The sequence below is a fragment of the Lynx rufus genome, unplaced genomic scaffold, assembly GCF_022079265.1.
Source record: "Lynx rufus isolate CCGP_SWC_20201006 ecotype Redwood Valley unplaced genomic scaffold, mLynRuf1.p SCAF_2, whole genome shotgun sequence".
In the NCBI taxonomy this organism is placed as follows: domain Eukaryota; kingdom Metazoa; phylum Chordata; class Mammalia; order Carnivora; family Felidae; genus Lynx; species Lynx rufus.
In genome coordinates, this window is record NW_025814834.1 from 5908657 (window position 1) to 5921292 (window position 12636).

The 12636-nt window shown below is 56.1% G+C and overlaps 1 protein-coding gene and 1 non-coding gene across 2 annotated transcripts; both read left to right on the forward strand.

Annotated features, from left to right (window-relative positions):
- The first annotated feature begins 1514 nt into the window (after positions 1 to 1514).
- On the forward strand, positions 1515 to 5043 carry ARL4C (ADP ribosylation factor like GTPase 4C). Its single transcript, XM_047084314.1, has one exon. The coding sequence runs from the start codon at positions 1824 to 1826 to the stop codon at positions 2400 to 2402; it is 579 nt and encodes a 192-aa protein (XP_046940270.1). The 5' UTR covers positions 1515 to 1823; the 3' UTR covers positions 2403 to 5043.
- Positions 5044 to 5773: 730 nt separating this feature from the next.
- TRNAK-UUU (transfer RNA lysine (anticodon UUU)) lies at positions 5774 to 5846 on the forward strand. Its single transcript has one exon. It is a non-coding gene; the product is annotated as a tRNA-Lys (tRNA).
- The last annotated feature ends 6790 nt before the right edge of the window (positions 5847 to 12636 follow it).

Genomic DNA, 12636 nt, shown 5'->3' on the forward strand with positions numbered 1-12636 from the left:
GCATTTCTGTAAAACTTTGGTATTTGTTCATAAACGTTGTCATTTTCATTTTGTCCCTGGTGGCCCCATTCCTGTCTTTTCTGCCTAATAAACTGGAGTGTTGCAAAGATGCTAGGGGCCATTTCAGCCACCGGCTGCCTCTCCGGAGCAGCTCGGGCCCCAGGTCTGTGTTACCCATAATGCACCCTGGGCTTCCTCTGCACCCAGAGGACGCGCATTTGTTATGTTTCCACACCAGAATGAAAGGCGCTGCATTGGAGTGAAGGGACATGGAAACCGGGGAAGGGGAGCTGGTGTTGATTGTAACCCACGGTGCCATCTACTCCAAGCCCTGGACTCATTTTCAAAGTTTCAGGCCCCAAGAGCGTCTGGCGCCCCAAGGGAGGCGTGGTTCACCTGTGAGCAGGTGGGTCTCAGGCCTGAGTGGAGAGGCCGACCGCGCGCCCCCACGATAAGTCTCCCGAGGATGCCCGCGCTGTTTGCGGCAGCCTAGAGTGCCGTCTGGGAAAGGTGAGTCGTCTAAGCCATCTGGGAAGCAAGGCTTGGGGCCTAGGGTGCAAATGCCTCTCCTTCACGGTGGCCCCCACAAGGCAAGAAACGCTGGCCCTTGGGGGCTCCGTGGGCGCAGGCCTGGGCTCGAGGCGCAACAGTGGCCCTGGAGCCCCAGGAAGCAAGCGATACAGGCCATCATGGAGGGCCGGGGCCCCCGGGCACCGCAGAGGGCGCGAGAGTGGGGTGCGCCCGGGCCGGGACAGGCGCGGGGTGCAGGCTGGCGGCTGCCTGAGGCCCGCGCCTTCCTTGCTCCTCTCCCGGGGGCCCGACCACACGGCCCCATCCCCCCCCCGCGGGGCCCTCTACGCCCACCCGGGAGCTCCCCAGCCCCAGGGGCGGAAGCTGTCCTCGCCTGCCCCCTCTCGGGCCTCCGGGCCGCTCCAGGGCCGGCTGAACGGGGACCCCCGAACCCGCTCCCCGAGGCAGGCTGTGCGGCCCGGGCTCGGAGGCTGGGGGTTCCGGGAGCCTGGAGCTATTTTCATCCGATGCGTCAGCCGGCCCGGGAGGAAGAGTCGGCCCCGGGCCCATTGTCTGCGCGCGGCGAGGGAGGGGGACGCGGAGGGCGATTTCGAACGCTCGGAAGGCGCGAAAGCGGCGCGCGGGGCGGGGAGGTGCTCGGCGGTCCGGGGGCGGCGGGGGGGCGGGGCCCGAGGGGCGGGGCCAGGGGCGGGGCCGGGCGCCCTCCCGCCGCTGCAGGCTGGCGGCGGCGGCGGCGGCGGCGGCGGCGCGGGGACTGCGGGGGACAGCCAGGCAGCCGCGCGGGTAGCGACGCCCGGGGAAGCCCGCGCCCCGCCTGCGCCTCCGAGGCGCGCCCGGGAGCGGGAGCGGCCCCGCGGCCCTCCCAAGGCAGAGGCGAGCGCCGGGAGCCGGGAGCCCGGAGCCCGGAGCCCGGAGCGGGCGGGCAGGCGGAGAACCGGGCAGCGGCCGGAGCGCGGGGGCGCGGCCGGAGGCAGCCGCAGAGCGAGCCGGGGCCGGGGGGAGGGCGCCGGGCGCGAGCCCCCCCTGCGCGGCCGCCGCGGAGGCGGCTTCGCGGAAGACAAAAGCCCGCCGGAGAGACGCGATGCCCGGCCGGCGGGGGCCCGGGGACCGCGGCGTCTGAGCGCGCCGAGCCGAGCGCCCCCCCGGGGGGGCCGCCGAGGCCGGGCCGGTGCCCGCGGCGGAGGGCGACAGGGGCTGGCCCAGGTGCTCCCGGCCGCTTCGGGCCGCGTAGCTGCTCGGGGGGCGGCGCCCTCCCGCCGCAGCCGCAGTGGCCGGCGCCGCAGCCAGGAGCCATGGGCAACATCTCCTCCAACATCTCGGCCTTCCAGTCCCTGCACATCGTCATGCTGGGCTTGGACTCGGCCGGCAAGACCACGGTGCTGTACCGGCTCAAGTTCAACGAGTTCGTGAACACGGTGCCCACCATCGGCTTCAACACCGAGAAGATCAAGCTGAGCAACGGCACGGCCAAGGGTATCAGCTGCCACTTCTGGGACGTCGGCGGCCAGGAGAAGCTGCGGCCGCTCTGGAAGTCCTACAGCCGCTGCACGGACGGCATCATCTACGTGGTGGACTCGGTGGACGTGGACCGGCTGGAGGAGGCCAAGACGGAGCTGCACAAGGTCACCAAGTTCGCCGAGAACCAGGGCACGCCGCTGCTGGTCATCGCCAACAAGCAGGACCTGCCCAAGTCGCTGCCGGTGGCCGAGATCGAGAAGCAGCTGGCGCTGCACGAGCTCATCCCGGCCACCACCTACCACGTCCAGCCGGCGTGCGCCATCATCGGCGAGGGCCTCACCGAGGGCATGGACAAGCTCTATGAGATGATTCTGAAACGCAGGAAGTCCCTCAAGCAGAAGAAGAAGCGGTAATGCGCCCGGCTGTGTTCGGGAGCGAGCGGGGAGCGAGCCGGGGGCGAGCGAGGGAGCGAGCAAGTCAGGGATGGATGGATGGATGGATGGATGGACGGATGGATGGATGAACGAAGGAGCATCCGCGCCCGCGAACAAAGACCGAGAACCAAAGCTATGCTTCGAATTTTTAAAACGGAGTCTGTGCACCCAGACGCAGGACTAGTGACTTAACCTGGGTGTGTATACCGAGTTGCCAGCCTGCCCTCGATCGGCCCCCACCCCCAGCTCAGGGGACCTTTTGTCTGAACGCCAGAGCTACTAATGGGTGGGGGGCGCTGGGGAGTGGACGCGCCTGGCCTGCTGTCCGCCCCTCCCGGCCCAGGTGGAAAACTCGGATGTCAGAGACAAAAGCGATCTCTTCCGCCTCCCGCCACAAGTTGGGCTGCCCCGCCCTCACTGGGGCTCCCACCTGTGAGTCACCTGAGGTATGCGGCTCCCAGAACCCTGGGAGCACCTATCTGGGGGGCAGGTTGGCAGTGGGAGGTGCTGGGGGGGGTGGGAAACGGCCTCCCCCTGCATTCGTGGGCTCGGGAAGCCGGATAGTTTTATGTCACAGGGCAGGCCCCTGTTGAAATTTCATTTGTCCTGCTCTGGGCCCAAACGAGGTGGTGGTGATTTGGGCCATCAGAGGACTGCCCGGAACAATACAGCAGCCCGAGAGCGTGGGGCGCCGCGGCGCTGGCCTTGGCCGGGGGGATGGCCACAAAGCTGCCCCTTTCCTGGTGCTTTTATGGTGGCTACGGAAGACCAGTTCGGTTGAGAACTGCTTTTCAGCCTGGAATCAGACATCTTCCAGATGGTTTGGACCCTGTCCATGTGTAGGTCATTATCACACAAAGAGACCAATAAAAATTAAAAAAAAAAAACAAAAAAAAAAACTGTTGGAGGTGGTGGCAAATGATATATTTACTGTTTGCAGGATAGTTAAAGGTTTTTAAAGGGTAAGGCTCTTCTTGGCGTAAATGCTGGATGGGGTGTGTGTGTAGATACAGGGACCTCCCTCTGTCCTGTGTAATCGGCATAAATACCTAGACCCATATGTGTGGAATCTTAAAAAATCTCTTAGCCTCCTGATTGGTTTGTATGAGCACACCAGCCGCAGATGTGTGCTGAATTGCAAGATGGTTTTTTGCAAGGCCGTCTCTTGTAATACGAACAGCTTGATGATGGGTTTTGGTTTTCAGACATGTTTTTAAGAAATTCTACAAATGAATACTCACCTTAGAAATATTCACCTTAGGAAAAGAAAAAAAAAAAAAAGACTCCGCTCTGCCCTTTTAGATCCTTTTACGCTGCAAGTGGGGACGTGTTCAAATTTCTAATTTGGTTCATCGTGGCCTATCTGGTTTGAAGCATTTCATGAAAAATGTCTCGTTAGAGTATTTGATGTCATGCGCCAAAAAAATAAAACCCCACCTTGTTGCAAAAGCCGACCTCGTTGCATGGATTTTAAAAGCAAAGGAAAAGCACAAGGAATGAGGTCCTTCCCAATCCATTCTTGTGGGAACTGGCCTGCTAGGCAAATGCAAACAATGAGTGCTTGGGATCAAAGAAAGCGTGTGATGTAATGATCACCTGTACTCAGGCACTTCGCGGTTTACTTGAAAGAGGCTTTGGAAAAATAGATAAAGCGAAAGAAGAAGAAATACATATTTTTAATAATGTGATTTAAAAATCCTTTATAATCAGGACTGAGTCTTAGTTTGCAGAAGCTGTCATTTACCCTGAGACACAGTATCAAAAAGGGAAACTTCTACTTACCATTTGGTTTTCATTTCCTCTTCAAATTCATGTTCACAGGTAGAATTTTGCATATGCACACACGTGCACACACACACACACACACACACACCCCACTGTGAGGAATTTCTTTACGAAGGAGGCCTATATAGCAACTGGGCATGATCATGCTTGAGCATGTGAGGTCGTCAGATTATATACCCATGCCTATTGTCCATTACACTCAGAAAGTTAATTTAAGACCCAGAGGTGGTCCTGCCTTCCTGCTTGAAACCCAATTCTTACAGGAAACCTTTTAAAAGAGGAAACCTAGCAGGCCCATCATCTTCCTTTTATCTTTGGTCGGTGTATTTGGTACCTCCCCAAGGCTGGTATTTTTGTAGCAACTCAGTAGAGAAAATAGAGCTAAGCACTGTCAAAGCCTGCAGGATTTCGGTTTACGTTTCGACAGCGTAGTCACTGATTTCTAAATGGGCTGGTCCCATCATCTGAAGATTCTGTATAGAGTTATTAAAAAAAAAAAATCCCCATCCTCCTTTATTTTCTTCACATGTAACAATTTCTTATGCACTTTGACATTTTGGTAGGGCCACGCTATTGAGAGAATAATATATTTATTTTGTGACATTGAAGATGCCAAATGCTGTAACCACCTCGTGCTAACCATCCTTAGGTTCGAGATCCCTGTTCAAGTCCCGTCATGCTTTACAAACGAAGCGAAATGACTTTGGTTTTTGCATTATCGATACTTAGGGGTGCAGTCAACTGTTAGTAAATTGTGCGGTCAAGTAAGGCCCCTGTGGTGTATCAACCAATAGTTAAGAGTCTCCGTTGATCTCTGTGGTGTTTGATCTAATAAGAGCCCACTTTTGTCTCTGACCAAACAGAGGAAGCACGCGTCAAGTTACCTTGGCGTGGCCTTGGGTGGGGGGGGGGGGGGGGAGTCCTCTCCAATATGGCATCAGTGATCTATTATGCCTCCTGCCTCTTTGAAGAATGAATGGGTTTCACACGGAGGAAGTTGGCCTCCCCACGTGAGCTTTCGAAAGGTTCTCCCCTAGACACAAGGAGGCCGGTTTTATTTCAAGCCGATTCTCTTCACAGATTCTCTGTCATGGTGTTGGGACTGTCGTCTCCTGGTTTCGGTTTTCCTTTCTGCTGCTGTAATTCTCTGTCCTGAACGTCCTCTTCTGGTCCTGTTCCCTTTTATATGCATATATGATGCTGTGAACAGAAATAAATTATTTATACAATCAAACGTTTGGGGAAGTTGTCTGGATGGTTTTTCAAGTTGCCCTTCTTTATTCCTAGGCCTTCTTTGGGGAGTGACTGGATGGCTCACCAGACGGCCTCTGGGGCCCGCCTGGGGCTGGATCAAGTCTCAGTTTTTCTGGCCTCCGTGTCCAGCTCTGTCCTGAGCAGAGGAGTGTGAGGGCTGGACTGCATCATACACCTGTGCCTGTCCCCCTACGCCTGCCTCCCTACGGGGTGCCTGTCCCTGGTCCTCCCAGATCCTTCAGGAAAAAGGCCTTCAGTGCCTCGCCTGTCCTCGGCCTCTCAGTTTATTAAAAAAGGTCATGATTTGGGGCGCCTGGCTGGCTCGGTCGGTAGAGCATGTGACTTTTGATCTCAGGGTCGTGAGTTCAAGCCCCACGCTGGGCATAGAGCCTACCTAAACAAACAAAACAAGGTCATGATTGTTAATCATTTCAAGAATACCATGGGATTGTGTAAAATTGGAAGTCGCTATGTGCTAATATAACATGAATCGTCACAAAGCTGCTCAGCGCCTAGACGTCCTCTGCTCCGATCTGGGCTGAACCCAGAAGACATCCAGGACTTTGAGTCCTCTGCCGTAAGAAGGTACAGTGAAACAATCGTGTTTTGTACCTGTTGTTGGGGAAAGGCCCGCTTTCTTTCTTTTTTTTTTTTAACATGTATTTATTCTTGAGAGACAGAGCACGGGCGGGGGACGGGCAGAGAAAGAGGAGACACAGAATCTGACACAGAGCCCGACGTGGGGCTCGAACTCACAAACTGTGAGATCAGGACCTGAGCCGAGTCGGACGCTCAACCCACTGGGCCACCCAAGCGCCACCCCCCCCAAAAAGGCCCACTTTCTGAAGAAAAAGCGATTGGGGCTGACTCCACAGCATTCTGACAGGGTCAACGCAGCCACACTCGTGAGGGCGCTCAGCAGATACCAGGCCACAAAAGCAAGGGCCCCTTGGGTCTTAGCTCAGGAGGCAAAAGGATCCAGTTTCAAATTTCAACTCCAGCGCTTAGGGCCTCCATCATTTTCCTCTCCATTTCTTAGCCTCTTGAGCCTCGATCTCCCCATCTGTAAAATGGGGTCATAGTGCGTGCTGGGGAGGAATAAACACAATCATAACTCGGCTCCAGTGCTCAGTCAGCAGCCCCAGCTTTGATCACGGGTCGCTAGCAACACGTGGAAAGCACCGTAATTCCACCCGACCACAAGCATTTAAGTCAGCTCGCTGCAATCTGCCTTTCACCCACACTTCTTGGTGCCCTTACGCTCTGGAACCTAGCCTGCACCCCAGGCCCAGGCAAGAGTGGAGTCCAGGAAGTGTCTGTGGACCATCCCGGGCGTGTGGTCTCCCCTTCCAGAGCTCTGCGAGGCTGGGTGAGGGGCCAGACGGAGCTGTGTGGACCACTGGGTCCGCTGCTCCCATGGCCCATCTCACCAGGCTATGAGCCCCCCGACAGGGTAAGGCCTGGATCTATGACAGCCAGTGCAGAAAACCACCTTGAGCAGGGAGTGAGTACTCCCTAATTATCGGCTGCATGACTGCATTCTCGTTGGTTAGTTTTCGTGGTAAATTTTAAACCTACGTACATTAGATGCATATAAACTTACATACGTTATACAAAATAATTATTTCCCGTGACATGTCTGAATTAAGGTGAAAACAGACAAACTGTGAATATCGTTCTTCAAGATCACGGTCATGAGATGAATCACTGCTGTGACTTTGCAGAAGGAGGTTGAAACTTGTACACAGGGTGGAAACAGGTATGAGCCTAGGGGTTTTTCTTAAAAGATGAGCGAGGCTTGATTTTATCGTCCCTGTTGCTATAGAAGCTAATGTTTAGGAGCCAGATAACATCAGAAAGGCCACAGATGCGGGGCGCCTGGGTGGCTCAATCGGGTTAAGCCTCCAACTTCGGCTCAGGTCATGACCTCGAAGTGTGTGAGTTCGAGCCCCGCGTTGGGCTGTGTGCTGACAACTCAGAGCCTGGAGCCTGCTTCGGATTCTGCGTCCCCCTCTCTGTCTATCCCTCCCCCACTTGTGCTGCCTCTCTCTCTCAAAAATAAACAGACATTAAACTTTTAAAAAAGAAAGGGCACAGATGCCATTTTTAAGTCCTGACACCTGAAAAATTCTTGAAAACCTATTTAGGGATCAGTGCTCTCCAGATGAGTAAAAATACTAGAAACCGAAAGAAGACAAAACCTCAGCCCTTATTTTGAGGGGCCAGCCTTCATCCGACGGTACCAGGTGAGACTTGGTACCTGGGCAGTGTTGTTCATTTGATCTTTTCCAGGAAAGTCACCACAAACCGCCCCCTTCTGTACCCTCCTGAGCCCCTGCACCCTCCTGCACCCCTGCACCCTCCTGCACTTCTGCACCATCCTGCACCCTCCTGAGCCCCTGCACCTTCCAGTACCCTCCTTGCACCCTCCAGCACCCCTCCACCCTCCTGCACCCCTGCATCCTCCCGCACCCTCCTGAGCCCTCGCTCCTGCACCCTCCAGCACTCTCCTGAGCCCCTGCACGCTCCTGCACCCCTGCACCCTCCTGTACTCCTGCACCCTCCAGTACCCTCCTTGCACCCCCCAGCACCCCTGCACCCTCCTGCACCCCTGCATCCTCCTGCACCCTCCTGAGCCCTTGCTCCTGCATCCCTGCACCCTCCAGCACCCTCCTGAGCCCCTGCACGCTCCTGCATGCCTGCACCCTCCTGCACCCCTGCACCGAGTACCCTCCCTGCACCCTTCTTCACCCCTGCACCCTCCTGAGCCCCTGCACGCTCCTGCACCCCTGCACCCTCCTGTACTCCTGCACCCTCCAGTACCCTCCTTGCACCCTCCAGCACCCCGGCACCCTCCTGAGCCCCTGCACGCTCCTGCACCCCCCAGCACCCCTGCACCCTCCTGCACCCCTGCATCCTCCTGCACCCTCCTGAGCCCTTGCTCCTGCATCCCTGCACCCTCCAGCACCCTCCTGAGCCCCTGCATGCTCCTGCATGCCTGCACCCTGCTGCACCCCTGCACCCTCCAGCACCCCTGCACCGAGTACCCTCCCTGCACCCTTCTTCACCCCTGCACCCTCCTGAGCCCCTGCACGCTCCTGCACCCCTGCACCCTCCTGTACTCCTGCACCCTCCAGTACCCTCCTTGCACCCTCCAGCACCCCTGCACCCTCCTGCCAGGGGGGATCCTATCTGCACTGTGTCTAGAACTCACGCCCACCACCATCGACACCCCAGAACAGAAGCCCAGAGCCTCGCCTTCCCTCCTTAGCAGGATCCAAGGTCCAGGAAAATCCAAACCCTCTGGTACCACGTTCCATTCCTGAAGAGTTTTCTTTCCGGTATTTCCTTCAGGAGACTGTTTGTGTCCGGGGCAATGCCTCCCCACTCCACACAGCGGCACTGACACCCCCGGAAGGGTGGACGTGGGGTATCAGTGCTCCTGCTTTGGGGTGCAATCTTGACAGCCAGCTCTCTACCGGGGTCCCTCAGCAACGGTAAGAGGCTGAAGACCCCGGGCCACCCATGCCTCGCGGTGTTTACAGAGATAAAGTGACGAAAGAGAGGAGAGCACAGGGCACAGGGCAGGTCCAGAAGCCTGCAGGTCAGCACAGCACGCCTGGACTGTGGCCCCTTCTCTGCTGGGCCGGCTCTGGGTTGCAGGGACACCCTGTTCCCCTTGCTGTTAGGGACGAGTTCAACCCCCCGCCCCCCGCCCCCCACCCCGCGTCCCCTCTGTGTCTTCACTGATGAGAACATCCAAAGCCGACTTCCAGGAGGAAAGCGTCTCTCCTCGCGAGATTCTGGGATGTAGAACCTTTAGTGAAAGAGTCCATTAAGTAACTCTTGGGGAAAATGAGCCTCCGTACCTCTGTCACTTTCAGGCTTCTGCTTCTAATGGCCACGCACGACTGTTCCCTCCTTAAACACTAACTCCCCGTGCAATTAATTTCAGCTGCCCGTGTCTCACGAAAGCTAAAACGATTTCAATGCATTATTTAAAAGTCATCATGGTAAGTAATGACAACCGCACCGGCTCCTTTCGTAAATATACTTCGGAGGCCGCTATTCTGCAGATGAACTTTCGCATTGCTGTGTCATTTGCAGTGCGCGCGGATGCCGCGTCCATCACGTAAAAAAAAAAAAAAATGCTGTTAAAAATAATATCTGCAGGGGCGCCTGGGTGGCTCAGTCGGTTAAGCGTCCGACCTGAGTTCAGGTCACGATGGTGAGTTCGAGCCCCGTGTGAGGCTGTCTGCTGTCAGCACAGGGCCTGCTTCGGATCCTCTGTCCCCGCCCCCATCTCTCGCCGCCCCTCCCCCGCTCAAAGATAAATAAACAGCAAAAATAATAATAATAATAATGTCTGCAAATAATCGTGACACCTGTTATGCTGGGGACGCTCCCCCAGGTGGGTGTGCCGGGAAGACTTGGAACGTGATTCTTGTCCTCAGATGGCTGACATTCTAGGGGGTGAAGCAAGGGGAAGGTATCACGTTGACGCTGAACTCCGGTGTGAAACGTCCCTCAGTTTGACCAAACGGAAAGTCATGAATTTAAGTTCACGTTTTCCATGCCACTCCAGCCTGGGAGTAAAAGCATGGCACTCTGTCTCAGTGCGTGTCATCAGAAGACGCCCAGTCCCCCACCCTCGATCTCCCTCTCTTGCCCTTTCTGAGATTTCCTTGGGAGGCTAGCTGATACGACTGTGCTAACTGCTCTGTTTTCTCCTTCCCTTCCACCCCGTCCCCCCCCACCCTCGCCCCCGACTGCTTGCGGAAGTGTCCTTCTGGAAGCTGGGCTCAGCATGGCGGCCGCAGCGGCTGGCCCCCGTCCTGCTGACCCCCGTTGTGGCGCCCCATTCTCAATGGCCATCAGATACTTGGTGACATGGCTCCCCAGTGTCTACTCCCACTCAGACACACAGGGGCGGGGGCTGATCTGAGGGGCTGATCCTGAGGGGCCTCAGAATCCCCTTCTCACCTCACGCTGGTTCTCTTTCCCAGTGTGGACCCCCCCACCCCCGAACCTCAAAGTGCTGGGAAATCTGCCTTGGAATCCGTTTGCTACCACAGAGTGAGGGGTTTCTTGCAGAAGTTTTGAATAATGGCCACCTCCCCCGGAAATTCACTCCGGGCCTCAATTCTGCTCCGCTTGCTTCTGTCTGAGCAAGTCACTGGGATGACGGAATGAGGGGCTGGAGAGTCGGAATGAGGCGAAGTCCTCTGAGGCAGACACCGTGGGTTACCCACACACGAATCCGTGCCTCTGTCCACCTTTCTTGCAGGCAGAACCCCACTTTTACTTGGGGGTGCCCTCTGCCTGGCGACTATGTGCTCAGGGAAAGTGACTCTACACTCAGCTTAAGGGAAGATTGGTCTGAGCCACAAAATTAATCAATTCTCCTGGCCCGGGATTTGTTTAGGGAAGGGTCCTGAGACCCAAGGGAAGGGTTTCCCGGAGAGGAATAAATGGATGGGCTTTGGAAGATCTTCCTTATGTTTTAACGTTGGATCATACAGCTCTCCTTTGCTGCTTCTGAATTTCAGTGAATGAAGATGTGATGGCTGGAGTGGCTGCAGCCACCTTGACACCATGTTGAGAGCCCACTCACCCACTGAGGACAGCAGGAGGGAAGTATGAAGGGTCTCAGATGACACTGTGGCGCTGCTGACATACCCAACCCCGGCACCACCTGACCTCAGGACTTGCAGCAAATGACATGCCCTTTACTTGGGGTTTCGGCTACTTGTGGCTAAAACCTCTCAGCTGATAAGGTGCCTCAGACACCACCCCCACCCCTTCATTGTACGAAACACGTAGGGCTCCCCACCAGAGCTGCCGTGTGAGGGAAACCATCAACCACCCCGTGCCAACAGATCACAGGCAGATCGAGACCCACCTCAGTTGGCCCCGGCTGGGGGGACAGAAGGACTAACGTCTCGGCTCCTGGTTTAACAATTACCACCGGGGAGGTCAGGACATTCTGGCCAGGAGGGTGAGGCACACCTCGAGGGTAATTCCAAGTAAGCAGCTGAGAACGCCATTAACGGTGAAGCCCTTTACCAGCGTTCATTTTCTGAAAAGAAATGATTAAGATAGTATTACTTGGGACCATTCACGGAGCGTTTGTTTTATGCTGAGCTATGAATTACGCACTTGACAGACTCACGTCATGTAATCCTCTCTGAAAGGCCATGAGGTAGATGGGTTCATCCTGCCGGTGCTGATGTGGACCTTCACGACACAGGCAGACAAACAGATGAGTAGACAGACAGTCACAAGAACAATCACGGAGCACTTACGGGGCGCCGAGCGCTGGGCTGAATGCACGGGGTAGACATCCGGTCTGTGCCTCATAATAAACATCGAGGGATAGGGACTATGTTTGTCACAGGCTTGGAAACCTTCGGGCAGTCTGACTTCAGAACCAGCCCCCCTACCGTGGGGCAGCCCTTCACAGCCTGGAACCGGGACCTGGCACAGGGAGAATGTTCCAGAATAGCTGTGAAGTCAATGAGCTTGAAATGAAGGCAGGGTCCGCACCGTCGCAGCTCAGAGACATGGCATGAGAGCACCCCAAACCAGTGCCTCCCCCACCCCACCCCCACCCATCTGGGGTCCGCTTTTCTAGTAAGTTCCCCATGATGCCATTGCTGCTGTTCCCTGAATGTCGAAGCGTCAAAGCCACGCACTCCAAAGTAACTGCCCAACCTTGGCCTGTTGTCACGCCTGCGCCCCAGCAGGCTCGTGCCTGAGCTACGCTACTGACCTACCTCTGGAGCCGTGGCTCTCCACGGCTTCCAGAAAACAATGGTAGTGTCCTGAGACACCTTTGCTTGTCACAACTAAGAAGGTGGGGCACAGCCCACAGCAGAGGACAGTCTGGCCCAGAACACCCGTAGTGCCTAAGCAGAGGACCCCTCCTCTATGGCCTTCATACTGGCGGCTCCCTTTCCCTAGAACACCTTCCCCCGGGGCAGCTTCCTGGCCGTATCCCTCCCCAACTTCCCGTCTTTCCGCCCACACCTTCCCATTTTCATTAAAACCCCCTTCCTACTCTCTCTGCCCTTCCCTGCGTCACTCTTACCCGTGACATACTTTGTATTTTATTCCCACGGACATAAAATGAACTTATGCTCAATTATGTATTGATTGTCTGTCTCCCCCCTGT